This window comes from Mytilus galloprovincialis, chromosome 11 (genome assembly GCF_965363235.1).
Source record: "Mytilus galloprovincialis chromosome 11, xbMytGall1.hap1.1, whole genome shotgun sequence".
Taxonomy (NCBI): domain Eukaryota; kingdom Metazoa; phylum Mollusca; class Bivalvia; order Mytilida; family Mytilidae; genus Mytilus; species Mytilus galloprovincialis.
In genome coordinates, this window is record NC_134848.1 from 70,678,693 (window position 1) to 70,706,245 (window position 27,553).

General features: G+C 31.5%; 2 protein-coding genes across 3 annotated transcripts; both read right to left on the reverse strand.

Annotated features, from left to right (window-relative positions):
• Positions 1 to 6,369: 6,369 nt before the first annotated feature.
• On the reverse strand, positions 6,370 to 17,911 carry LOC143052729 (microfibril-associated glycoprotein 4-like). Of its 2 annotated transcripts, none has more exons than XM_076225829.1 (7): positions 17,462 to 17,911; positions 15,431 to 15,499; positions 14,891 to 15,054; positions 13,245 to 13,341; positions 12,787 to 12,951; positions 11,273 to 11,511; positions 6,370 to 6,501 (listed from the first exon to the last, which is right to left on the reverse strand). In XM_076225829.1, the coding sequence occupies exons 1-6, from the start codon at positions 17,817 to 17,819 to the stop codon at positions 11,273 to 11,275; spliced, it is 1,092 nt and encodes a 363-aa protein (XP_076081944.1). In that variant the 5' UTR covers positions 17,820 to 17,911; the 3' UTR covers positions 6,370 to 6,501. The 2 variants fall into 2 exon arrangements, with proteins under 2 accessions (XP_076081944.1, XP_076081945.1); XM_076225830.1 differs by lacking the exon at positions 6,370 to 6,501 and adding an exon at positions 8,826 to 9,059.
• A 5,029-nt stretch (positions 17,912 to 22,940) lies between these two features.
• Positions 22,941 to 27,444, reverse strand: LOC143051343 (uncharacterized). The gene is made up of 6 exons (XM_076224284.1): positions 27,275 to 27,444; positions 26,387 to 26,527; positions 25,703 to 25,846; positions 25,142 to 25,261; positions 24,072 to 24,206; positions 22,941 to 23,119 (listed from the first exon to the last, which is right to left on the reverse strand). Exons 1-6 carry the CDS (start codon positions 27,366 to 27,368, stop codon positions 22,995 to 22,997), a joined length of 759 nt encoding a protein of 252 aa, XP_076080399.1. The 5' UTR covers positions 27,369 to 27,444; the 3' UTR covers positions 22,941 to 22,994.
• Between the last annotated feature and the right edge of the window lie 109 nt (positions 27,445 to 27,553).

The following is a 27,553-nucleotide window of genomic DNA, read 5'->3' on the forward strand; positions in this document are numbered from 1 at the left end:
GTATTTTGCACACATTTTATACGATTTTACTTCCGATTTTCCATCCGATTTGATTCCGTCGCACCGGTAAATCGTACAGCGTTAGTTTGATTTAGAACTCTAAACAGGGTTGCGTTCAATATCGTAGCGGCTAGTAGATTTTTGTCTACTGAACGAGCAGACATGGGGTAATTGAAATATGTAATTGTAATTGACTGTAATTAATTACAATTTATCATGTAATTGAAAGTAATGTGTAATTGAGCATTTTTTCAATTACATGTAATTGAATGTAATTAATTACATAGCCAAAATTGCCTGTAATTGACAATTACTTTTCAATTACAAGTCAATTACATTTGAAATTTTGGATCAAAAGATTAAATCTTGTGTTTTCTCAAAAAATTATTAAAAGCAATAATCTTAACAAATGTTGTAAGCTGACAAAGAAAAGCCTTCACAGTATACTTTCTGTATTAACACAACCATGGTAGATTCTTCATTTTGTATTGAATGATAAAAAAAATGTAGACACATGCCATAATTTTAAAAGAAACCACTAGGAAGTCACTGTCTTGACCTTAATTAGTAGATTTAGATAGATATTTTAAGACATTGATTTAACATAATTAACTTTATTCAAGGACTTAAATAACCAATAAATATAACCTCTGGCTATTTGTTTTATTACAAACTATATAATGACTGTTTTTATAACAGTTATGTTAAACAGATATAAGGCTAATTAGAGAGAGATAAATATACCCCTAGGGCCTATAGGTACATGTTTAAATTCTTGAAGGGATAATGCATATGACAAAATCTCACTTGCAAAATTTGTTCACTATATATATGAATGTTGAAAGAAAACATTTTATCAGATTTAAAAATGAGCTCCAAGAGTGTACTGGAACATTTTACTGTTCCTGATGACTTCCAAAATGGAAATACTTTCAAAGGAAAATGTATGCATTGTGGCACCCTCATTAGTGGAAGTTATAAAGTTACATCCAACTTTGTTACACATATGAAGGTAATAAATACTATATAAGAATTTTAAAAATTAATAAATTCATAATGCTTCTTTTTCATTTCTAATCAGATTTCATTTATCTTATATCCTCTAATAGCTTACATTTAAATTTGGAAAATATTTTGTTTATTAAATTAATTAGTTGTGATTAAAACTAAAGTTTATTTTTGTTTTAAGAAGTCAGATTTCTAAATCACTTATTTAAGATAAATAATTTGAATAAGCTGGGATAAAAATGAAAATCATTTCAAAAAATAAAAAATAGTGCTCTTTTTTTGTATCATTTACAATCAAATAAATTTAAATAAATGTAAAATTTCAATAGGTAAATTAAAACAATTTAATATTTTCAAGATATTAAATAAGGCCTTTTGTAATTTTCAGAGAAAACACAGAGATTTGTACATTCTGCATTCTGAGAATAAAGAAATTCAACCAACATTGACACAATGCATAAAAAAAAGTGTAAAATATTCACCGTCTGATCCAAAACAGTTAGAAATGACAAATGCTCTTATAATGTTCATAGCTGGGGATCTTTTACCACTCTCTATTGTCGAAAGTGAAGAATTTAAAAACTTGATGGAAAAAGCTGACACTAAGTATCAAGTGCCTAGCAGAAAGCATTTATCTTCGATTTCTACATGAAAAATCGGTTGAAATAAAAAATAACCTTGTAAATACTCTTAAAAGAGCTGAAAGTGTGTGTTTAACCATTGAGCTACAGTCCTTGTCCAAGGTGAAAAAACTGTAACTGCTAGCTTGCCAATTCCTGTAACACTTGGATTAAAACACCAGTTAAAACTTATATCAGTTGACTATAATTGTAAAATGATAAAATCATTGAAATCTTCTGTTGAAGAAAGATTGTTTCAGTTTGTAGAGGATGAAGCATATATTCTTGCTAGCTTTTTAGACCCAAGATTTAAGACCAGATGGTGTGAAACTGAACAGATTGATCAGTGTTTAGCTGTTGTTAAGGACAAACTTAGTCAAGTCCCTACATCATCTGAGCCCCCTTGTGATCAAAATTCTCCCCCATGTAAGCGAGCAAAAAATGATGATCTTTTCAGTTTCATGCCAGCCCCATCAGTGGAAAGAAAAAGAAACCCTTCAGGGATTTCTGTAAGTTCAGAAATGGATGATTACTTGTCAGATAATTGTATTGATATGTCAAAAGACCCTCTTTTGTATTGGCATAGTAACTGTCAACGTTTACCACGTCTAGCTAAGTTAGCAGTGCAATATTTAGCTATTCCAGCCACATCTGCACCAGTTGAACGCTTATTTAGCACTGCTGGAAAAACATTTAGGCCGGAAAGGTGCAGACTGGCTGATGGAACATTTGAAAAGCTGATGATGGTCAAATGTAATGGGAAAATGCTTAAATAAGTTATATGACACAATACAAAAATGTATATACTAGTTGAACACTGTCTAATTGTTATAACTATAGAGCAATGTATAATACTTATGTACATATCATAGAATAAATGCATGTTTTCAATGTTTTATCTTAAATTTCCTTTCAAATGTAATTGAAGTAATTAATTACATTTGCCAAGTAATTGGAATGTAATTAATTACATTGGTAAAAAAAGTCAAATGTAATGTGTAATTTAATTGAAGATTTTGTAATTGTAATTGAATGTAATTAATTACTTTCAAATGTAATTGACCCCATGTCTGTGAACGAGTAGCCAGCCTAGCTGCTATCAATATATATGTAGCAGCTAGGCTAGCTACACGTTCAATAGTCAGATATCTACGTAGCCCTATGTAGCCGCTACGATATTGAACGCAACCCTGTTAAAAAATTCGTGATTGGAACAGATAATTCAGGTTTGCACACGTGACGCTAACTTCTCCTTTACTAGTTTCATATGATGAATACATAATCTTTCAATCAGTTTACTTGAGGTCTGGAGCTGGCGAGTTATTGTCTGCTTGTAGTTCTTCGTTAATTTATGCATCATTGTCAATTTGCTTAGTTTCTTTTGTTATCTATTCTGACATCGGACTCGGACATCTTTTACACTGAGTTTTACTGTGCGTATTGCTATGTGTTTTGTTATTCTACATTTGCTAGATGTATAGGGGAGGGTTGAGATCTCACAAAACATGGTTAACCCTGCCGTGTTTTTGCGCCTGTCCCAAGTCAGGAGCCTCTGGCAACGTTAGTCTTATATGTGTTCATTTATATGTCTTAGAGTTTAGAATAACGTCCATTTTTGTTTTATTTTATTTAGGGGCCAAATGAGGACCACCTCCGGGTGCGGTATCTTATCGCTGCGTTGAAGACGAATCCGGGTCCGTTCGCCCTGATACCTGTTCGCCCAGGGTTCATTCGCCCTGATTTTTATTTTCTTTCCCTAATTGTTGTCTAGCTGCACAATGTTTATTATGTGAACAGAATATGTTGAAAGTTTGTTGAAAAATTACCCATATATTTGTATTGCCGCAACCAATTTATTAATTTACCTTTGATTTGCATAGAAGATTCTGGAATACAGTGTATCTATTTTTATTATTATTGTTCACAAAAAGTATTCAGTCAGTTTATGCAGTATAACTGACATGACCACTGAGACTAGTAAACTAGTAAATTAACTAGTAAATCTTTTCATGATATACAATACGTACATCAATGTTTTTGTTAATTCAAGCTGATCAGTTTATCAAAAAAAGTTATTTTCATTGTACATAATCCATCAAATATTAGTATCACAACACCAGTGAGAATTGTTATGTCATTGATCAATAATTGATACAAAACAAGCGATCAACATTTAAATATTTCCATGGTACAGTTTTCATGAATTTCAAGAATATAAGTATCGTTATTCAACTTTAATGCCCTCAATATTTTTTTTAGAAGTAGGGCGATCGGACTCAATGGACGAACGAACTCAGGGCGAACGGACCCACTACCGTTGAAAACCCATTGGTGGCCTTCGTCTGTTGTCTGCTCTATGGTTGGGTTGTTGTTTCTGTTGTCTCTATAACATATTTGCCATTTCCATTCTGAGTCTCAATGTTACCTGTACTACGTAACAAGTCAATCATCATAAGAAAAAGACATCATGAATTATCCATTATCGTAGCCTAATTTAATTTAATGTATATGTATCTGTATTACTCCGTAATTTTTAAAATTTATACTGTCTAGCCAATCAAACAATATCGAATTTCAGCATTTTTGAAGGTTGCACGGTTACCTATGTTTGCTTACAACTACGTCATTTTGTCTTTATTCAATTTGGATAAAAAGCTCATCATAGATACCACGATTGAAATTTTGGATTTGCAAGAAAAAACAACATACATTAGTTACAAAATATAATTAAAGCAAACAGATATAAATACATTTTACATTTAAATAAATATCTTTGTTTTGAAGATAAAAAATTGCAGTTTCCTAAAATAAAACTATGCTAAATAGTTGCCTCTAAGTTTTACATTAGTGGCAAGGTTTCGGTGCAAAATATAGTTGACATGCATTTTGTGTCCGGACACATGGACACAACGATAAATTACAAATATTGAATATGATAATTCAGTTTAAATGTTTGATTTAATACAAATGACCAAATGACAAATGACACAAATGAAAATTTCATCAGATTCAATTTTCTTAAATATAAATTATACTGTAAATTTTGATATACTAAATACTTAACCGACAATGCTTTTTATCCAATAATATTGGAACTTTATGGCATACAAAAAGCCGATATTGATGGTGAAAAAGTTGGCATTTTGTTATATGCAGACGACATTGTACTGATTGCAGAGAATGAAAGCGATTTGCAATTACTCTTAGATGTTTTAAATATATGGTGTAAAAATAAGTTATTAAATGTTAATAACGAAAAAACTAAAATTGTACATTTTAGAAATCCTTCTGTACAGCAGACAACAACATTGTTTTTATTTAATGATAAGCAGATTTCTTAAAGATTTATATAGAAATAGCACTGTGTCCAGCTGTGTCCACTTGTAGCCAGCAGATTTTATAAGTTTTATAAAGAAATAACGTTGTGTCCGCCTGTATCCCCCTATTTCATAAAGTTTTTATATAGAAATAGCACTGTGTCCAGCTGTGTCCACTTGTAGCCAGCAGATTTTATAAGTTTTATATAGAAATAACGTTGTGTCCTCTTGTTTCCGCCTGTATCCCCCTATTTCATAAAGTTTTTATATAGAAATAGCACTGTGTCCAGCTGTGTGCACTTGTAACCACCAGATTTTATAAGTTTTATAAAGAAATACCGTTGTGTCCGCCTGTATCCCCCTATTTCATAAAGTTTTTATATAGAAATAGCACTGTGTCCAGCTGTGTCCACTTGAAGCCACCAGATTTTATAAGTTTTATAAAGAAATAACGTTGTGTCCTCTTGTGTCCGCCTGTATCCCCCTATTTCATAAAGTTTTTATATAGAAATAGCACTGTGTCCACCTGTGTCCACCTGTAGCCTGCAGATTTTATAAATTTTATAAAGAAATAACGTTGTGTCCGCCTGTATCCCCCTATTTCATAAAGTTTTTATATAGAAATAGCACTGTAACCAGCTGTGTCCACCTGTAGCCTGCAGATTTTATAAATTTTATAAAGAAATAACGTTGTGTCCGCCTGTATCCCCCTATTTCATAAAGTTTTTATATAGAAATAGCACTGTGTCCAGCTGTGTGCACTTGTAGCCACCAGATTTTACAAATTTTATAAAGAAATAACGTTGTGTCCGCCTGTATCCCCCTATTTCATAAAGTTTTTGTATAGAAAAAGCACTGTGTCCAGCTGTGTGCATTTGTAGCCATCAGATTTTACAAATTTTATAAAGAAATAACGTTGTGTCCGCCTGTATCCCCCTATTTCATAAAGTTTTATATAGAAATAGCACTGTGTCCAGCTGTGTCCACCTGTAGCCTGCAGATTTTATAAATTTTATAAAGAAATAACGTTGTGTCCGCCTGTATCCCCCTATTTCATAAAGTTTTATATAGAAATAGCACTGTGTCCAGCTGTGTCCACCTGTAGCCTGCAGTTTCTATAAGTTTTTTAATACGATATTAATTTGCGTCCACTTGTGTCCGTCTGTAGTCACTAGTTTTAAATGTTTTATATAGAAATAATCTTGTGTCCAGCTGTGTCCGCCTTAATCGTAAGTTTTATATAAGAAATAGCACTGGGTTACTGTATCCACTATCAAAGACATTTATCTGTTTATATAGTAAGAACGCTGTTTTTATTTGTACTCTTTTCAATGAAGCCATACATACATGACATACGTGTCCATGTATCCCCGGACACAAAATGCATGCTAACTATATTTTGCACCGAAAATAGGACATATCTAAAGTTTTTGGTACAAATGGAAGTTATGATCATCCAATCGAGGCATTATGTTTTTGCAGTTGCAAGAGTTAAAAGATGGCATAAAATCTGTAATACCACAATGTCTGGCTACGACTACATTCCCATTATCTTGCTGAAAAAAAATAGTTTACAAATTCATGAACTGATAAACCATCAACAGTTCTGTAAACATGATATTGGCAGAATGTTCTTCAAAATCAAGATATAGTTTACAACGTTATTTGTCTTAAACTTCCGTAGTTTTGTTTGCAGCTAACATTAAGATATGGTTATACATGTATATACAGTCTGTGGTTATATGCTGAGGAACATAAATAATTACTTTGTCGAAGTCTGTTGACGTCAAGGCTTTTTTTTTTACAGAAATGGAAATAATACTTTCTATAAAATGAAAATGAAGCAGACTAGAAATTTTAATTGTTGTACTTTAAAAAGGAGAAGACTGCTTATGTGGAACGAATTGTTTTAGTCCTTCTTGTCTGCGTCAGCAAATAAATTAAAATAACACCATTGAATTTATACTCAAATAAAGACTACTAAAATGTCTTCGTTGTAAATTACTTTCAATTGGTTGTGCTTTCACAATTTAATATACTTTTGTTATGGTATCAACCCTATCGGACGGTAACGTTCTTTCTGGTCACAAATCAAATTCGTTGACTACCATAACAAACGTGAGGGCACCCAAATTGCACAGTTTTTCCACTTACGTTTATTCATGAGTATCCGTTCTCTGTTTATTTCTTTTTCAGTATATAGTTCCACCAATGTATTAAAATCCAAACTTAACAATTGAAAAATAGTTTAAAACCACCTCTAAACAAACATTGACGCGATATATAAGTTCAGGACACGTTATAAATCAAATCAAATCATTTTATTGGTGTAAAATCAAAATATTGGATGGTAACCAAGACAATTGAAACATGACAATCATTACAAACATATAATATCTAAATGTAAACAGCATTCATATTCTATAAGACTATATTTATATGTTTTGGAGGAGGAGATACTTTTGCAAATTTAAAAGTACAAGTACAAACGGGCATATTGCATTTCCGCTAATTTTTCTAAGTCTCTATACTACGTTTCCTCAAATTTAAAGTATAGTATTACGTTTCCGCAATTTGTATTTATTACTTTTCCAGAATTTACCTGGTAAATTATTAATTTTTTAATTATATATTAGATAAATTATTTATTTTATTGTTTTAATAAAGAAAAGGTTCTAATCTTATATCTACAATATACTAAAATCTGGATAGGATTTCCACCAACCATTTGGACATCAGCTCCAGACCCCGAGGAAAAGAGAACAACGAATGGTGCCAAGTCTGTTCATGCCCACCTGAACTAGCAGTTTTACGCTCGCCATCCTAACATTTTTTGTTTTTTGTCGGATGTGTTATTGAAACTGCAAACAACATCTTACTTAAAGATGAGAACTGTAATTGTCAAAGCACCCATTCACAAATATGAAAAGGAGAAGATGGACTTTCTTCTTGAACAAAATACAAAACTTGTAAACGGTGAATGTACGACTGTGGACTATGTACGACGTGTTGGCTACACGTATTCTACCAGAACTGACATATGAACTCATATCAAGATATATCTGATTAGTGCTGACTTTTGAACATACGTTTTCATACAATTTAATGATGAATTTTACTTGCATGTAATGATGACCTACAACTTAATAAATAATTGTTTTTTATTATGGCTTTGCTTTCGATCAACAGGTTAATTAATTATTTGCGGAAAAGTAATAATTGATTTTTTTCCGGAATAGTTACTTTTTTCCGGAAAAGTAAGATATGTATTTACGGAAACGCAAACTTTTTTTTCCGGAAACGTCATCTTTTTTTCCGGAAAAATAATGCCAATTTGCGGAAACGTAAAACATTCATAATGCAATTGTCATAAAATATATCATAACAAATACTATATAAAAAATTTAAGATAGTCATAACTTTGTGACATTGACTAGTTTTTCTTATAAGCTAGGCCATTTCTTAAAACATATAAATCATTAACTCCCTTTACAATAATTTCAGTTACGTCGTACTCATTAAATGTAAACATAAATGCAAAGTTTTCCTCCTCAGACATTTTGATGAAATCTGGAACTATACTATTTACTTCCTGAAAATTTTTTTGCCTATATTCTTCCGAAAATTTGACATTTGAAAGCAAAATTATATTCATCTTTTACCTCCATTTTACAGAGGGGACCTAATCTTTTTTCCAAAAGTAATTCACGGTGTCTACCCTGTTCAATATTAAGATAACTATCATTGCTTATTCTATTTTTTTAAAAATTTGATATCATGTATCGATCTAAATCGATCGTTATATATAACAAAGAAATACAAAATGATCGAAATATTAACAAAAATGAAAGACAAAAATTATCATAGAACAATAACGGGATGTAAAAGTACAATGCCACGTCAAATGAATACCACCAAAAATCGACTAAACAGTGAAAGCAATATGCATAAAGACAAATAACAGGCTACAATAAAACGATATTAAGATGATAAACAACATCAGTACCCAAAATCTATATTTCAAGATCATCGTGTATTGTTTGTGCAGTTAATCACTGTCTTGGTATCCTCCTTTATAGAAAATGGACGAGACAATCTTTTCAGCAGCAACCTACTATAAAAAAAAAAACATGAAAGTAACTGCAAGTTCTGGAACATCGTATCACAGATGGTGGTAATATAAGAAACTGTATGACTTTTTTTTATTGTTTTCTGTTTGATTAGAATTGAGCAAGATTATTAGAAACTGATGACGTAAAACACTGATAGGTGCATTAAAAATATTATTTTAGGGTTAAAGTCACTCGACTAAATCCACCTTTTTCTACATTTGAAAATGATTGTACCAAGTCAGGAATATGATAGTTGTTGTCCATTCGTTTGATGTGTTTTGTCATTTGATTTTTGCCATTTGATAAGGGACCTTCCATTTTTAATTTTCCTCGGAGTTCAGTTTTTTTTTTTTGTGATTTTACTTTTTTCTAGTAACGAAAAAAAAAGTTATTTAAAAAAAATTCTTTTAATAACTGATGGTAGTTTTAGTGAAATCATCAATTTTAGTAATGAAAATAAGATGTTGCTTCAAGTGAAAAAAATTGAAAACAACATGTTTAATAATTTCTTGCGTCCGAAACGCTTTTCTGGATTTACCTTCATCAGGAACGCTCAAAGCCAAACAATTGAAATCCGAAGATGTATAAGTACCGAAACCGTTGAAAAGCTATATGTCAAAAATACCTAAAATAAATAATCAATATCATCTAAAGCCAACTTTGCCTGAGGGAGTTGAAACCTTGGGCCATGTTCACACCAAACGCCTTGTACAGTAAACATTTTTACATTTGGTTTAATGTAATGTACACTAGTTTCACTACACATTAAATTTGTTCACATCTATACACCTTGTTTAGCTACCTGTACATAAGATTTGTTCACACTTGTAAACTATATGTTATTTAAATGTTCATTACGTAGAAGCGAATTCAAATTTTCGAACAACTGTTCTAGCAGTAGGGAACGACCACAAAAAAAAGGGGGATGGATTTTTCCACAATTTGATTAAAAAAATTCAGATGATTAGAATGAATAAATATTCTGAATCCAAAGATCCCCCTACATTACATGGTGTTAAATATTGAATTGGTATCATCGAAAAAAAAACTAATTATAAACTTTCGCGTGAGAAAAAAATTCAGACTCAGAAACACCCCCTTTTGTAAAGTGGTTGCTCCTTTGAAAAGTCATATTGGATGATTTGCAGTAGTTTAAAGATGTTTCGATTACGCATTTAAAACGTAGGCTCGATATCAGCGTGCTTACAGACGAAGAAAAAAAAAATGCGATGTCAAGGATCACCACATTTCTATCTTTTCTGTTTGTTTCAAATGGTATTTTTTCTCCAAGGTGTATTTGGCATAGGGAGAGGGTAATGTTTTTTTTATTTATTTCTAATTGTATTTTAATGGATCTGAGATACTACACAAACAAAAAATTAACCTCAAACTTTTTTCAGTAATGCATTTACGAGTGAATCGTTGTTTGAGTATAAAGACCAGTGGCAAATATTTCTGTCAGTGTGTATGTCCAATAGATTCGGGAAGACCTTTTTAAATGAATTATGTGTTCGGCAATGATGATGGATGAGTCTAGATTAGGGATTAATAAGGCTACGTACAGTGTTTTATAACAAATAAATATATCAAGTTTAGACAAATATTTCTGTAAAGCACTTTATTAATAAGTGTTATAAGTATCAATTTTATATAAATTGCTTCTTTTTTAAATATATATGGGAAAATTAAAGTTCTGAATGCCTTGTTTTGTGTACACTTAACCTACACAAGGCCTACATCGACTATCGACTGCATGTAGACAAAACATGATTTAAACTACATGTAAACATTGAGTTTTATCAATGGGAACGTAATTATGTTTAGTTTATGTGTGAGTTACACTAAAACAACACCGAGTTTAGGTTAATGTGAACACGGCCTTAGTTTCTTAATAATTTCATAATTTATAAACGGACAATTGGAAAATGTGAAACTTGATATATCAACAACTAGATTTTTAACCATATAATAAAGACATTTAGATGACGGTTTTCCAGTGACAAAAGGTTGTATTCCCTTTCATGTTTGTGCTTTAGAGTTTTGCTGTAGGTGGTGTATAAGTACGAGTCGTATCTTGTCATGGGGATTTTAAACCGTATTTGACATTTTAAATTTGCAAAGCATGAGGTTTTTTAACTATTTGTTAATGTGTTATTTCTCCTCCTGAATATATGTGAATTATTTTCCACTTATAAAAAGCTTACAATAGGCTTACCTAAATTTTTCGGATCATCATTTCAGATTTTTTAAGTGAATGGTTATATCCTGTCCAGTGGTACCATAGCACACCTCTATGTACGTTGAGTCCAGGTGACTTCCCTCGAAGATACTCCCCATTCAGATTAGAGTGTGTGTAGCTTTGGTACCACCAAGCCCCAAAGGTTGATTTTGCTAAAGCACTGCCTTTATCTTTTGTACTGAATGTGGCACCATTGTTGTATATCATAGAATCTCCTACAAAATAACACACATCTGATTATATATTAATGTAAATGCAAGAACAAAATTAGGTAAGTAAATAAATATGACTACTAGTAATTTAAGCTTTAAAAAAAACCTCATAAAGTTCTCATTCTGCTCAACATGTGGCACCAATCATGTTTATAATAGTATATATATATATATAGTAGCTACAATTTTTGCAACACAGTATTTCTATAACGTAAACTTTTAGAACATGATAACCGCCAAACCATATTTCGTTTTTTCATATAAGGTATGCGTTTTACAGGAGCTTCTAAGGAAGAAAGTAAAGATGCTATCAGTATTACCTTACTTCACGTTAAACAATGAACAATTTTTTACAATTCAATGAATAATTGAACCAAGAGCCTAAGTGGCAAAGTTGAAGCCATCTTTTCGCAATGTAAACTGAAACCTTCACTAGTTGGTTGACCTGTGTCGCAGGGTGAGACGACTACGAATGTGTTTCTTTGGTCGTAAAAAAACTGCCGGTTTATTTTTCTCGTTTGTTATATCACTGAATCTGAATTACAAAAAATATGACGGTGTAAAATGATCAGCAGAATACTTTAGTGAGTCACTACTAGATAGTCTTAACTCAACAATAAAAGTTAACACAAAGTTTCGGGACAAACAGAAGTTCTTAATAAAAAGATATACTCACTTACTAAATCCGGACAGTGGAACCATTGCAATATTTATAATGAAAGTTTATATAACAAATTATACTGTACACAACAGCTAATAATCATGTAATTCGATCTTTTGTTTGGAAAGGCGACACACTAAAGCAGATGGCCTTATTTAGTATTATAGATTCGAAAACATTAATAGCACAGAAATAAATGCTATTTAATGTAATGATGTGTTTAAATAAATGTCCAGTTGAAATATTGGAAAAAGTCAAATCCTACAAATACTGAACTCCGAGGAAAATTCAAAACTGAAAGTCCCTAATCAAATGGCAAAATCAAAAGCTCAAACACATCAAACAAATGGATAACAACTGCCATACGCCTGGGTTGGTATATAAAAAAAAGGCAACAGTAGTATACCGCTGTGCAAAACTCATAAATCCATGGACAAAAAACAAAATCGGGGTAACAAACTGAAATATATAATGGTATAGTCATTTTCTTATGTAGAAAATTGTAGAATTAAACTGGTTTTATAGCTAGCTAAACCTCTGACTTATATGACAGTCGCATCAAAGTCTATAATAAGTACAGTTAATTTTCTTAAATTTGCCATGAATTTCCTACACACCTGCAGTACCACTGTAACCTCCGATTATCAGTTTATAACCTGATGCTTCGTTTCCCAACTTAAAAGTAGTATATGTAGCATATTTTGTCTCATTATTCCAGTCCTGTAGTTCAATTCGTAGCTGATATTTTTCTCCTGTTGTTAGATTGTGAATTTTCTCGTTACCTAGAAAACATTTGAACAATATATCACAAGCTATAAAACAAATAATGTTTTAATCATTTTATGATTCACTAAATTACTATTTTATAGATATAGGAAGATGTGGTATGAGTGCCAATGAGACAACTCTCCATTCAAGTAACTGTAAATTAGTCTGTAATGAAAATGTTTCATGCAAAATGTTTTGACTTAGTATTCAATTACTTTTAACTTCCAATTAAAATTCATAGACACCACAAGTTTAACACTTAATTGATTATTTGTCTGTATCATCATTAGCGGTATCAATTATATACCTAACCAGAATTCTTCTGTTTGGTCACCAAAACCATTTTTATAGTCCTCCCATCCTCGGTAGAAATTTGTATTTCCATCTTTTCGTCTTTGTATAACCTTGAAATACATAAGTTAGGATATTAACATGTTACATTTAATAGTCGACTTCTATAAAAAAAAAAATCAAATCGATTATTTATGTATCAAGCTATATGTTTTAGGCGAATTTTTATTATGATAAAATCAACACATTGATACTGACTAAGGCTATATATTAAGCCGAAATATTTGTCAACTCGATTTTATTTTGTCCTCTTCGGATTTTTGTACCTCTTATACATTTCTAGGGAAATGATTGGTTAAAAACAACCGCGTGGAGACCGTGTATATTCCATATTAGTTTAGTAGGTAGTGTTATGTCCCTTTATACAAACAACGCAGTGATAAGGAAAAACAAGGTTTCAACAGACGATGGAATACGTAACGGACGGTTGAAATAAATTCATAAAACACATTTAACATGTTTAAAGCTAACAAGTTGTTACTGAAGCCATTTGTTTTTTATAGACCAATGGAGGAATGTTCCTAATACTAGCGTTAATGAAGACTTGATCACTTGTATATGCCACTAGTCTCAATATCACATGTTAAGATATTCGGTAAGATAAATTCGTTACATAGTGTGCTAGTGACCTAATACGATATATATATATATGGGGTCAGTATATTCCATATGGGGATCACTAGCACATTATGTACTATAATTATAGTATCTCGGTGCAAATCTTAAGACTTGAAAATATATATATATGTAACAGACTGTTGATTCAAATAATTGAAATGTCCAGGAAACAATAAAAATTGAGTAAATGTTTAAAAATTTGACCAAGTTATCGCTAAAAGCAGCACATGAAGGTATACGTACATATTGATTACGTATTTGAATTGTCTCGGTAAAACATATATAATGTATATAGCTTGTATGTATCGTATGCCCTTATACAAAAAACGGCAATACGAGCGGTATTATTTTAATCAATAATTTAAGTTGTATTTTTTTTTTTTTTTTTGCGCAGTCTAATTTCGTGTCGTCATGAATTGATATTCCATATGGTGCTAATTTGCATAACCGTATTTATTTGCTGTATTGCCTCTTAATACACATGCAATGCATGTTCTATTACATATTATTAATAACAATACAAATATAGAATCCCAGACTGCAACAAGTGTTACGATATTTCTACACTCGATACGGTTGAATTTTAATATTTAAAGTACGAGGCCTACTAAGCTTTTTAAACAACACAAATTAAACTTTTGAGTGTTTATAGTTGTGTTATTTTTATGTGACGTCATCAGACATGGTAACATTTCATGACATCACAATAGGAAATTGAGAAGAGACTAACTACATAGTACACGGATGCCCCACTCGCAACATCATTTTCTGTGGGCCGTGAAACTCGGGTTAAAACTCTATTTGGCATTAAAATTAGAAAAATCGTATCATAGGGATCATGTGTACTAAGCATCAAGTTGATTTGACTTCGACTTCATCATAAACTTACCTTGACCAAAATTTTTAACCTGAAGCGGGACAGACGGACGGACGCACGCACAGACTAGAAAACAGAATGCCCATCAATGGGTCTTTAAAACTTACTGTCCAACCACCACCAGCAAAACACATATTACAGTAACCTCGAAACTGTGGTAAACCTTTTGGATTAAGACTGTATAGGCCATTTCCACAGATTGTTCCTTTCAAATCCTCACAACCGTCCAATACTCCTCCACATGTGTTCGGTGGTTCGTCGTCTTGAATAGCTGTAATATTTGTGATACAGATTGAAACAAACACACACTAACTAATTTACAAAATTTACCTATGAACATTTCTTCTATTACATGTAGTGTTGACAAACAGTTTTCTATAAATTTAATAAATTATAAATGATAGAAGTTGGTCCGGGGTTCGAACAAAATGTCGTGACTTTACATGACGTAAAAAATAACAAAACGAAAATTTAATGATAATTTCATGCACAAAAAGTTTTTATCTTGCAATCCACGATCTCACCCGAATCCGCCACTCATTGTAGGACAATTCTTTGAAACAAAAGCATTAACAACGTAAAATACATGTAATGGCCAACATAAAACATGGGAGAACTATAAGATTTCATATAATGAATTGACTTGCCATTTGCCTTATTTTGATCCTTTGTGGTTGGTTGACTATCTTCCAGTGATTTTCTAAAGGAGTTCATCTCTAAAAAAATATTGATGAAATATATATTAAAATTGTATATTATAATTAGACTCAATTGTTATATTAAAAGAACAAAGCATACTACCATGACAGTATTCCACGCCAATAAGTTAAATTACCTTTACTATGTGTATGGACTTGTATAAGAAAAAAAAGCATACTTTTTTTTAACATGTGTATATCTGAAAATGTCTCGAATGAAACATATAATTATGTTTTATAGTATACCTTATAAAATGTGTATACGCACAGTTTTATTGATTGCTTGTTAGCTTGGTATAGTTCAAGACACTTTTGTAAGTTCTTTTATTAGACTAATTGCGTTCCTATTGCATCATTGATGGGGTATATACCTATTACCAGACGGTTATATAAAGAACTGACAGGGAATATATATGTGTTTATATCTCATTTGACGCCCGAATAACTAGTACATTATACTGGAGTGTACCGAATTCAATTTCAATGTAATCAATCAAACAGCACGGCCCTGACTTGGGACACATTTAATGAAGTAGGGTTAAAGTAGTTTCAAGCCGTAAACCCTCCCCTAACCGTGGACGGGGTGTACCAGTACAATATGTGAACAAACTATAGGGGAAAAAACCGAAGACAGGGCTTAACTTATCTACAAAGCAGAACGACATATAAAAAAGAACATCCTTAGAAAAAACGCACAAAAAAGTGTAGATCTGAAGTATTCGCAGTTGCTGATAGCTAGTTCAAAGCCAACATCAACTAATAAAAAGCACGCTTTAAAGCTTGCTACATTTTATCATACTAGATCTAGTAATTGTATTTTCATTTAATTTACCATGACTCACATCTTTTTCAACTTTCATTCATGCATTCTAACTGATTTCAACATTATTATTTGAAAAAGTAGTATCTATGGGTAGTTCACTTTTTTATGGTATGAGGTCAAAAACAATTGCTTACCAAAAAGTGTCATTTAGATCAAGGTACGGACAAAGGACTACGTCACAGATTTTGATGAAAATATCATCAAGTTTGCTTACAAAATAACTACAAATCGACTAAAAAAGCACTTGTCTCTTTAATCATTTGAAACATATCTGACGCAAGTCTCTTCATTATATTTTAACATTTGTTTTGAAGTAGCTACAATCGGATTAAAATGTTTTTAAATTTTTCTTTAAATTATCAAAAGTCGATTTCAAATACATAGAATTGTCTGAAAAAAACTATAACTATAACCGTTTTTACATGTTTTACGATACACATAATATAACGTGGTGTTCTATTTGACAAAATACCACAAACCATAAACATTATCGTATCAACTTGGATAGCAGACCGGAGAATAAAATCAAAATTCGTTATAGAAAAACTATGTAGGTCAACATATGAATAATAATAATAATAATAATAATAATAATAATAATAATAATAATAATAATAATAATAATAATAATAATAAAAATGATAAAAATAATAAAAATATTAAATACTAATGATAATAATAATAAAAAAAAAATACCTTAGGGGTAACACCATAAAAGAACGAAATTAAAAGATATACAGACAGCGAAATGTAAACTAAAATTAAAATAATTTGAACAAATCAATGAAAAGACACCATAAGAAATTGAGTAAAAATACTACATTGAGAAAATGTACATGGAGACAGAGTTTCAGTTTTAAACGTCGATTGTGATGAAGCAATTTATTCAATAGATAACTTTATTTTCAAGTGTATGTTTTGTGCAAGGCACCCATCTTGGTGGTGCTATGTTTTAACTTAAACTATAAGATCTAAAACTTGCTTGCATGATAAATTGTCCGGGCACCTTACTATATGTCAATATTTATTTTTTGGTTTTTAAAACTTAGTCTATAAGATTATTTTCCCAGAAAGATAGAAAAAACAAAACCCAACAAAAAAGGAATGATAGTTTCATAAGAAGGACCATTATTAAGGGAATAAAACAATGTAGTTACCTTCAGATAAAGTATCGGTCAAATTCTGGTGCACGCCATCAACATATCCTTTAATTTCGTTTTCAAAGTTCAGTGTCAAATTCCTCTTCATCTTTTCAATGTGCTGCTTCAAGTCCTCATCTATTTTTGATGACAACAAAACCTCTTCTAGCTTCATATTAACCAATTTTGACATTTTACTATCAAAAGACTCTGATATGTATGACTTAATGCGTTCATTTACGTTTGTCATGTCAAACATAGCACGGAGAGGGGCATTTTGGTTATCGACCATTGGAGTTTCTACCATATCATCACCGGTACTTTTTGATTTTACTCCTGATAATAGCACAAAACAAATAAATCCTAAGAAAAGCATGTTAAAACTCAACACCTATTCATTCACGATGCATTGGCCATACAATATTCGTTTTAGGTTCCCTTCAAAAACACTCAAATACGAAACGAATGGTTTACAAAGTTATGTTGTAAGAATAAAAGTTACATTATTTTATAATGATCTTAGGAAAATATAAATCATAACAAGTATTACAGTACAACTAATCTCTTGAGGTCTAAGTAGTTTCCCAATTAAAACATTTGATTAAAATGATGATATCATGTTTAATGGCGATACAAAGAGTACAAATTAATTATCAAAAGTACAGCCGCTGAAATAAATTGACAAAAAAATTAAGAAAAATAGAAAAATCTGCTATTATGAAAACATATGACGTGTTTCTGATATTTCACGCCTTAATTATTTGAAGAGTATAACTGTGTTATTAGCAAAACAAGTTGAAGTCTATCAAATTTTTTTATAAGGTTATCAGTTAATGACCTTGATATACTTGAAATATAGACATATATTTAATTAGGCGGCAATTTGCTGGCTAGTAAGGTGCATCGATATGATATATCCGAATATCGTTCAATATATGACGTAGAAAACTAAATAACACTACGTACCAATATCAACAATAATAAAAAAGTAATATATATATTTTCAATGTATTTGGTTATATTTTACCAAGGCATATACCTATCATATCATATTCAAGCGCATTCCATAAAGGACTCGGCAAAATATGGAAAACTGAGAACAACTCAGTAATTGTTTTAATGCTGACTATTGAGTACGTTTTCGGTACACGTTGTAAATCGACAAAGCTGAAACAAATCTGATTTTTTTCAACTATAGTGAACAATGTCACAAGTTTATTGTCTGATTACAAATAGCCATTACTTTTGTTTTACCACATCTTTGTTCACATTTAGCATTCTTTTGATAAAAAGACTATAAACATGATAAACGAAAAGATATAGTTAACTTTCTTCATTTGAGAAAAAACTTGCTTTTAGTAGTTGACGCATTTTTGTTTTGATTGAGAAAGAATCAAAATAGTGTTCACATTTGCATGAAGTTGCACAAATATTTAAACAAAGTAATCAAATGAATTAGAATTGTCAATTACAAACAAATTCATTTCATGCTGACTGATCTGTGGTATAAAATATGTGTTCAGAACAGTCCACTTAAAGAATTGAATGTTTGGTTGAGACAATAACAGAGTTAGTGTTAAGTTATTGACACTCTTCAGACCAAAACACAGTATGCAGTTACTTCAGGGGGACCAAAAGGATTTCCAATCATGATAACATTTTATTGATAAATGGCATATATTTATACAAACTTATTAGAATAACAGAGTGCATCCAACATTAATTGAAGATATTTTTTTTCTAATATGGTAGTTATATATCAAAGTAATATTGAACACAATAATCAATTAATTTTTTTTTTTATAAACAGCGACCCATATTACCTCAACTATCACTGATGCTATAAATAGACTCAACTGAGAAAAAACTTGTGACATTTACTTTCCATCTGAACTAGAAAAAACAGAGGAGTAACTTTAATTGGAAGTTTAATTTTGCAGATGGATTTCTGCCTCATTTAATCCTGACGTCTTGAAATGCAAACATCTGAATGTGCCTGTGCAAGACTATATACCCCGTCGGACATTACGATGTTCAAATCTTCGTGTATGACTTGATATCTTTGGCAATAAGGAATTCAGATGATGTGATGCACTGCAAAATCAGTATTGTTTTAGAAGATTTATATATTTTTTGAAGATATATATATCAAGGACAAATAGAACTCGGATCATTATACATACATTATACATGGTAATACACTACTGTTGATGCCAATATAATTTTGATGACTAATATGGATTACCTGATTACCATGCATATGTTCTTTTACCAGAGCCCTGTTCCCTTTTCATTGTCATTATCAACGGATGTTTGTTTTCCGTGATCATGATAATATGAACATTTATGTTGTCCCTCATCTTGGATGGGGATCTTGCGTCTTAATCTGTAGTTTTCTGTGAACACTTTTGTTTATGTTTGTTTTTCTGTCTCTTTCTGTCTATTGACATATTTGTTTTTGTGTTCCTCTTAATAATTTGTATCACTAATATATTGAATATATGTTCGAAAGCTGTTGGGACAACAGAGGTCAGAATTTTAAAAAAAACTGTATGTATATGTTTGCAGACATAACAGACGAAACGATATGTACATCATGTCCTAGTGGGTATTTTCAATGAAAAAAACTGTAGATGTATACCATCGAGTTGGAGATGTGACGGTGATAACGACTGCGGCTTAGATGATACTTCAGACGAGGACGATAGGCATCTCTGTGGTAATTTTGTTCATTAATAATGATATATTCTATATAATTTATTAGGGATGGCATATCGTGCGTACTGATTATTTAGTTGTTTGTTTAAACCGATCCTTTTACATCTATAATGCTCTATCCTGCTATCTTTTGCATTTAGTTTGTATTTTATTGTCAAAAGGAAACTTGTCTAAAATATACTCTACGGGGAACTGATAGATATGTATTACCAAACATAAAAGATCCAGTGCCAAACCCAGCAATATTAAAAACGAATGACCAAATCCAAAATTGATTTTAAAATAAAAGGTTGATCTAACTCTCGGAACCAATTGCCCGACCCGATACCTTGGATCCACCACAGAGATGGTTTACAAAATTCGTATTCTAAATTTCATTAGTATGAAATATTTTGAGATTGTGTTTAAAATAAGAAAGTTTAGTAATAATGTAGTTACTTTATAAAACATGTTTATCTATAATATAGCAATGACATACATTATTCATCAATTTATCATCTATAGGTCAATGCTCCGGATTTAGGTGTGAATGTGGGAGGTGCATTCCTCAAAGATGGTTGTGTGATGGAGTTAAAGACTGCTCTGATAACTCTGACGAGATCAAATGTGAAGGCAAAGGTAAGGTATAAGTTAACAATATATCTTTAGTTTAATAGTGTTTACAAATAGAATATTACTCAAATATGAAAACTTGATTATTTAAACGAAAGTGTGAATCTATCATAGCTCATATATCATTGTGTGCCATGTTATCTACTCGAAATTGTTATCATCTCCCGACTGTGACATTAACGAAAGCGATTTATTACTGGGAATTTGGTTGTTTGAACATGTACAGTGCGATCTGTGACACAGGTAGAGCAGGATCTGCTTACCCTCTGGAGCATTTGTTTAGTTACATATAATTGGTTTAAACTTTCTGAAACATTCCTATTGAATCTTAATCCAGAAATTCGTTTCGTGTACAAACGTTTTGTAACTTATTCATGTTATTTATTTTCATTTCTTAAAAATATTTGTAAATTCTATGTTTATTACTGGATGACCGCAATTATGATTCTAATTACAATGTATTGTACCAAGTCGAATACGGTACTGCAACATCGATAGTCATGGTATAGCAAACTGGTTTACTTTTATAAATTGTTATGTCGATGGAGAGTTGTCTCATTGGCACTCATACCACCCGCAGTGTTGGTGGTTGAACGCTGTGGGAACTTGTTTTTTGGTGTGATCATTACCGACCATTAAGTCCTTTATCCATAAATCGTTATAGCATTAAGTATGTTATATTTCATAGTCGGTTATGTTTTATTTTTCATATTTGCAAACTACTGTGATCTTGATCCAGATAATCACTTCCGATGTTCAGCAAGTGGAAGGTGTATAATATTGAAATGGAAATGTGATGGAGAGTTTGATTGCGGTGCTGGTGATCAGTCAGATGAAGAAGGCTGCTCAAATTCATGAACATGGTTTAATGAATACTTACATCATTGAGGAACACAACAAGTATCTTAAAATACATTGATTTAAACGTACAATTACTTGAGTTTCTTAAGTTTGTATTAAGACATTTTCTAATAAATTACTTTGATAACTATAATATTATCATATTCATACCATTATACAAGAAAAGAAGAATATCAAATACATAAATATAGTTAGGTCTGCTTTTAATATTGACTTGTATTACACATGTTACAATTGGCAATTTTCAGTAGGTTTCAGAACGAAACATAACGACAATAGAAATAATGTCTAGTAACATTACAGCAGCAATTGCATTTGTTTTTTGTGTTTTTTTTTTTTGGTAATGATTTGTGAACTGTTTTGTTGGATTGTTGACTGGTCAATAGAGGCAGAAGATTTCAACTGGATGAATGACAACTAAATGCAATCTCTTAAAGAAAGACCTTTCAATTTTATATTAATCACTATATGCAGTTCCAGCAACCAATATTAGAGTGTAAACCAACAATATATATCTAGAACATATTATGTACTTTGAGCTTACTATCAATGCTAGTTTTTTGTTATCTTTTATATATTTTCCGATATTTTACCGTAAGGTACTATAAACCAGCAAGAACCAAACAACATGAATGAACACACTTTGTTGTAGAAGACTTAGTGCGTGTAGATGGCTGTCTCATGGGCAAATACAACACGTCTTTTATTAATATTTCTATGTTTCTTTGGGGATTTCAACCACGATACAGAAATTCATTCTGCTAGAAAGAAAACCAAATGGTATGTGTCGCTAAAAGCTGTATCACACATGGACCATATGCAACGCACAGCAACGGAACATCGTCAAAAACTATTCCAGCAAAAGTAACATATTTTTCAGCAGATCAAAAACAGTAGAGTCAATTTTGACACCACATGTGTAGTACTTCAAATATATGTTGCATACATTTCCTACATACATTATCCGTTTTGTCAAGAAATTGGTGTCGAAGGCCAGAGTGCCTGCAAAGAACCACCGATCTTCGGTAGGAAAACTTTAAATCTACGAACTCACATGTTACGTTCCGGATTTGACCTCAAAATATCAGTGTTTATAGGCTATGATACAGTACAATGTAGTTTGGCTACTTATATCACTCAAGGACTAGTACTTCAACGAACAGTGAGCATGCCTTAACAAACGCACCAAGCGGATTGGATCATTTATTCATGTGAAGAACTCTATATATATATAACTTTATTTTCTCTATTATAGAGATTTTGTGTACATGAAATATACAAATCAGAAAATTAAAAACACAAAATATACATGTAATACATTTTCTTTTTTTATTAAATAATGTGTAAGGAAAGAGTCAATTCAGAGTGTGCAGATAGACTTGATTTCATCTGATCCATCAGAACAGTCCAACTCCTTATCACATATCCAATTTAAAGGAATGCACTCTCCAGATTTACATTCGTATTCTGTATAACTGCAAAAATCTACCAATGAAAACAAAACGTTTAAATCCAGTGCATGAAATATGCAAACATAATTTTACTGTATTTCTTTATTTAGATGCATGGCCTCTGGGGACTGATACAGGCTGCGAAAATATTAATTGCATTGTATTGCAATAAATCACTCTTGGTTTGATCATACATTTGTGACAAATGTTATTGTTTCATAAAACGTATTGAATTTGTTTTAAAAAAACGGTAGTGAAAAAGATATTAATTAACAAAAATATCGAATCCAAAAAAAAGAAAAACGGAAAAACAAAATCAAGAGCTCCCATTAAGCAAACTAATTGAAAACAACTGTACAATTCCTGGCTTGAAACATATACTTGTCATGTAACAAAATGTGAATAAGTCCTGGTTTTATATCTAGATAAACCTTTCACTTGTCATGCCATTTTTGTGAATGTTTTCAGATTTGATTTATTCGAAATACAGCGAGTACATTCATGGTTATGTTTAGACGAAAACTTGTGTGTTACGTTTCCATTAATATTTATATCATATGCGTACAATTATAATTTGTAAAATCCCTAAAATAATGAGTTATTTTGTCGAATCACTAACAGTTTCAGTGATTTTGTACTGGTTTTAGAATGATGTGTTTGTTCTTCAAATTTCTAATATTTAAACCGCACAATAGTTTGGTATTTCATTTCCTTTAGGTTTATAAAAGGGAGATGAGGTTTGTACATCATCGCGATAGAACGAAAAAAGCAATATTCAATTCACATTTTCAGAATTAAAAGAACTATAGGCATTCAGACTGATCGTACACCATTATAAAAATATCATTACGTTGGCATTTGTTGAAATTCCATGGTTTAGTACGTCTTAAACCAATCCTAACATATTGGTGTAAGCTTTGGAAATTTTTACATAGAATGCATTAGATTCAGAAACGGCGAATTTGAAATGCTGGTGATTTTCTTACCTGCTTTACAAGCATTCTCATCTGACTGATCGTCTGTTCCACAATCGAATTCACCATCACACTTCCAGCCTTTGTATATGCATTTACCACTGACAGAACAACGGAAGCTGGTTTTAGCATCGCACGCATCTTTAGCTAAAGATAAAGAACTTCAACTTATAAGTTACCTTTTATATTCGACATGAGCAACATGAATCATGTGAAAGTTATCTCCAAAGTCCAGGGTAATTGGGGAATAACAATAAGGTCCATTGTGTCTTCTTCGGACCGGCAATAGAATTAAATCATTACATTAGTGGTGCGTCCGGGAGAATCAAAGCTCATACGGCATTAATATAACAGCTAATATATGACCCCAAAAAAATAAACACATCATAGATACTAGGTATATGACTTTGACTAAAAACAACTATACAAAACATAATTATTATTATACATGTTATATGTATTAGAATATATAATACTTAGTCCAATAGGCATAGTCTACATTGTGTATCCTTTTCGGACACATCTCGTATTAACGTTTTACTTTATGGCATTCTTCCTCATCATTTCAATACTATTACTGTGGATACTTTTATTTTCGTGGGTACCAATTTTCGTTGATTGAAGAAAACTTGCGTTTTCGTAGATATATAAATTCGTGGCTTTAGGAAAGTTTGCACACATTCCTTTAGAAAAGGTGTATTTCGTTGAACATTTAAATTCGTGGATCTCCTGTTCTCACGAAAGCAACGAAAATTGGTATCCAACGAATATTAATGAATCCACAGTAATTCTAAAATTGTGGGGATATTATTATTAATATTGTAAAAATTGCGAGAAATCAGGTACATGTGCAATCGAAACTTAAGATGCGAGTTCGTTTTGTTTTGCAATACATGTATTTGCTATCATTCCTAGAAATCAAATGATGTATCTTCAAGGTGTGTCTATTGTATAAGTATCGCAATAATAAATCCCCATGATGTTTAATGAACAAAGACAATGATGTCGTAGTACTTGATACGTACATTTCATCTGTCACATTTCCGATAGAACTTGTATTGATACATTCTTAACATACTTACCCTCAACAAAGCAGTCGTGTTCATCACTGTGATCCCGACAGTCATAGCGTCCATCACATTGCCATATACTTGGTATACACTTGTCGATATCACACTTGAAGGAAGTTTTATTGCATTCTCCTGACAGTTAATAAAAAAGAAAAATAATAACAAAAATACCCGAAAGGAAAATTCAAAACTGAAAATCCCTCAACAAATGATAAAATCAAAAGCTAAACAAATCAAACGACAGTATGCATGTAAGAATTGATGTTCTTTTGAATCGGCGTCATATTATAAGTAAGCATGCAATCTATTAATTTATGCGATTCTCTCTTTCTAAAATTGTCATATTTTGAATGTGTATAGGTATGGTATCCCTGTTGTTGATATGACATGATTAATAACATCACATATAAATGTTCTAGAATATAGAAAAAAACAAGATATACTGATTATTTTTATCAGATTTATTTTTATATATTTGAAATCGTACTAAACATTATATACTCCTGAACGCATTTGTAAAACTAGACTAAGTGTTAACACAGGCGAAAAGAGCAAATTTGAGCAAACTTCTACCTAATAATGCACTACAGTTTAGTTCATCTGTTCTGTCACCTGGTCCACAGTCACTGTCTCCATCACATCGCCATTTCTGAGGAATACAGGAACCAGATCGCTCACATCGAAAGTATCTCCCGGGAATCTTTGCACAGTTATCATCTAGAGGAGACATATGAAATATAATGTTATGTGACGTGTACCAAACATTAAACCACAGTGATATCCTGAAGTAGACATATAAAACTATTTGTATGTAGCTCTTATCAAACATTATACTGAAATTATCACCTGGAGTAAACATAAAAATGTTGTTTTTGTATGTGAAGCGTATTAAGCATTTAATCTTACCTCCAAAACTTTCTAGGAATATAAATGTTTGAAAGCAACCACGTAGAGACCGTGTATACTTCATATGGGGTTGCTTTATCGTAGTTCATGTTTAGAAGTTGTGTTACGTCCATTTGTAAGAACAAGACGCTGTTTTCAACAAACACAATGACAGCTTACACGTTGTCATTTTTTGCAACATATTTTTATATAGACCAATGGAAGAAGGTTCATAATATTGCGGACTTCATCACTTTATTAGGCTACTAGTCTAAATGCCACATGTTAAGATAGTAGGTAAGATCAATTTGTTACTAGTTACCTAATTGGTCGGTATCAAATATTATACCATAGTTATCACATGTACAATACCTGAAAGTTTACAATTAGCTTCATCCGTATTATCATGTGGTCCACAGTCTCGTTCTCCGTCACATGTCCACTCTATTGGTATACAGTTACCATTCTTACATCGCATCTGTTTTGTCGTACCACGTGTAGGACATTCCTCGCCTAAGTGCAAATGAAAATCAATAAAAGGATAATGGGTATACGTCATAGAGGCAGCAAAATAAAGGCAACAGTAGTATACCGCTGTTCAAACTCATAAATCCATGGACAAAAAACAAAATCGGGGTAACAAACTTAAACTGACGGAAACGCATTAATATAAGAGGAGAACAACGACAAAACCCTACAATGTAACTAACACACACAGAAACGGACCAAGCATCAGACAAAATCCCACGAAAATAACAAATATAACATCAAAAGAATAAACTCCAACTAATAAACACATCAAAAAGTCAATATACATTTTCCAACAACAAGTGTCAGTCTATGTATTTTCAAGCTCTGCTTTTACCTGAGTCATTGAAATACGTCTTGCAGTATAGTTACTGAACTGATAGGTTAACTTCGAAAATGTTTACAGATCATTTTACAATTAAATGTTTAATTTGTTTATTATATGCATTACAATGTATATAGCAACTATCGTGTCAACATTTCGGTACTACCCATCGATTATTTTGCCAACCCGTAAAACTATATTTCATTTTTAAATGATTCTCATTGAAACGATAATTATATACTTATTATATTTAATATCGAGAAATTTATCAATGTCTTCTTTCCCTACTGTCTGGTAAACGACAGTAGAATGACCTTTTGGATGTATATAAGAAACACTTGTTAAATATAACATGAAGTATAAGTGAAAGTTCAAAACAGAAATAAAACCTTATTTAGTATCTATACCTTTTCCTGTCCCAAACTGCAAACCAATGCAAACCAATAGGTACCAAATATTCAACATGATTTTCAAATCTGTCCAACGAGTTATCCAGCTCATTGATATGATAAAATACTAACATTAAAGTCAAATTTCAACTACTCTATTTTGTTGTTAAATGACCAATTTAGTTCATCTGATACAATTTTCATAAAGGTTAAATGATACAAATCATCTATCCTATCAATTCTGTCTATGCATCATTAATCTTGATGAGCAATAATTCGAATAAAATCACAATTTTA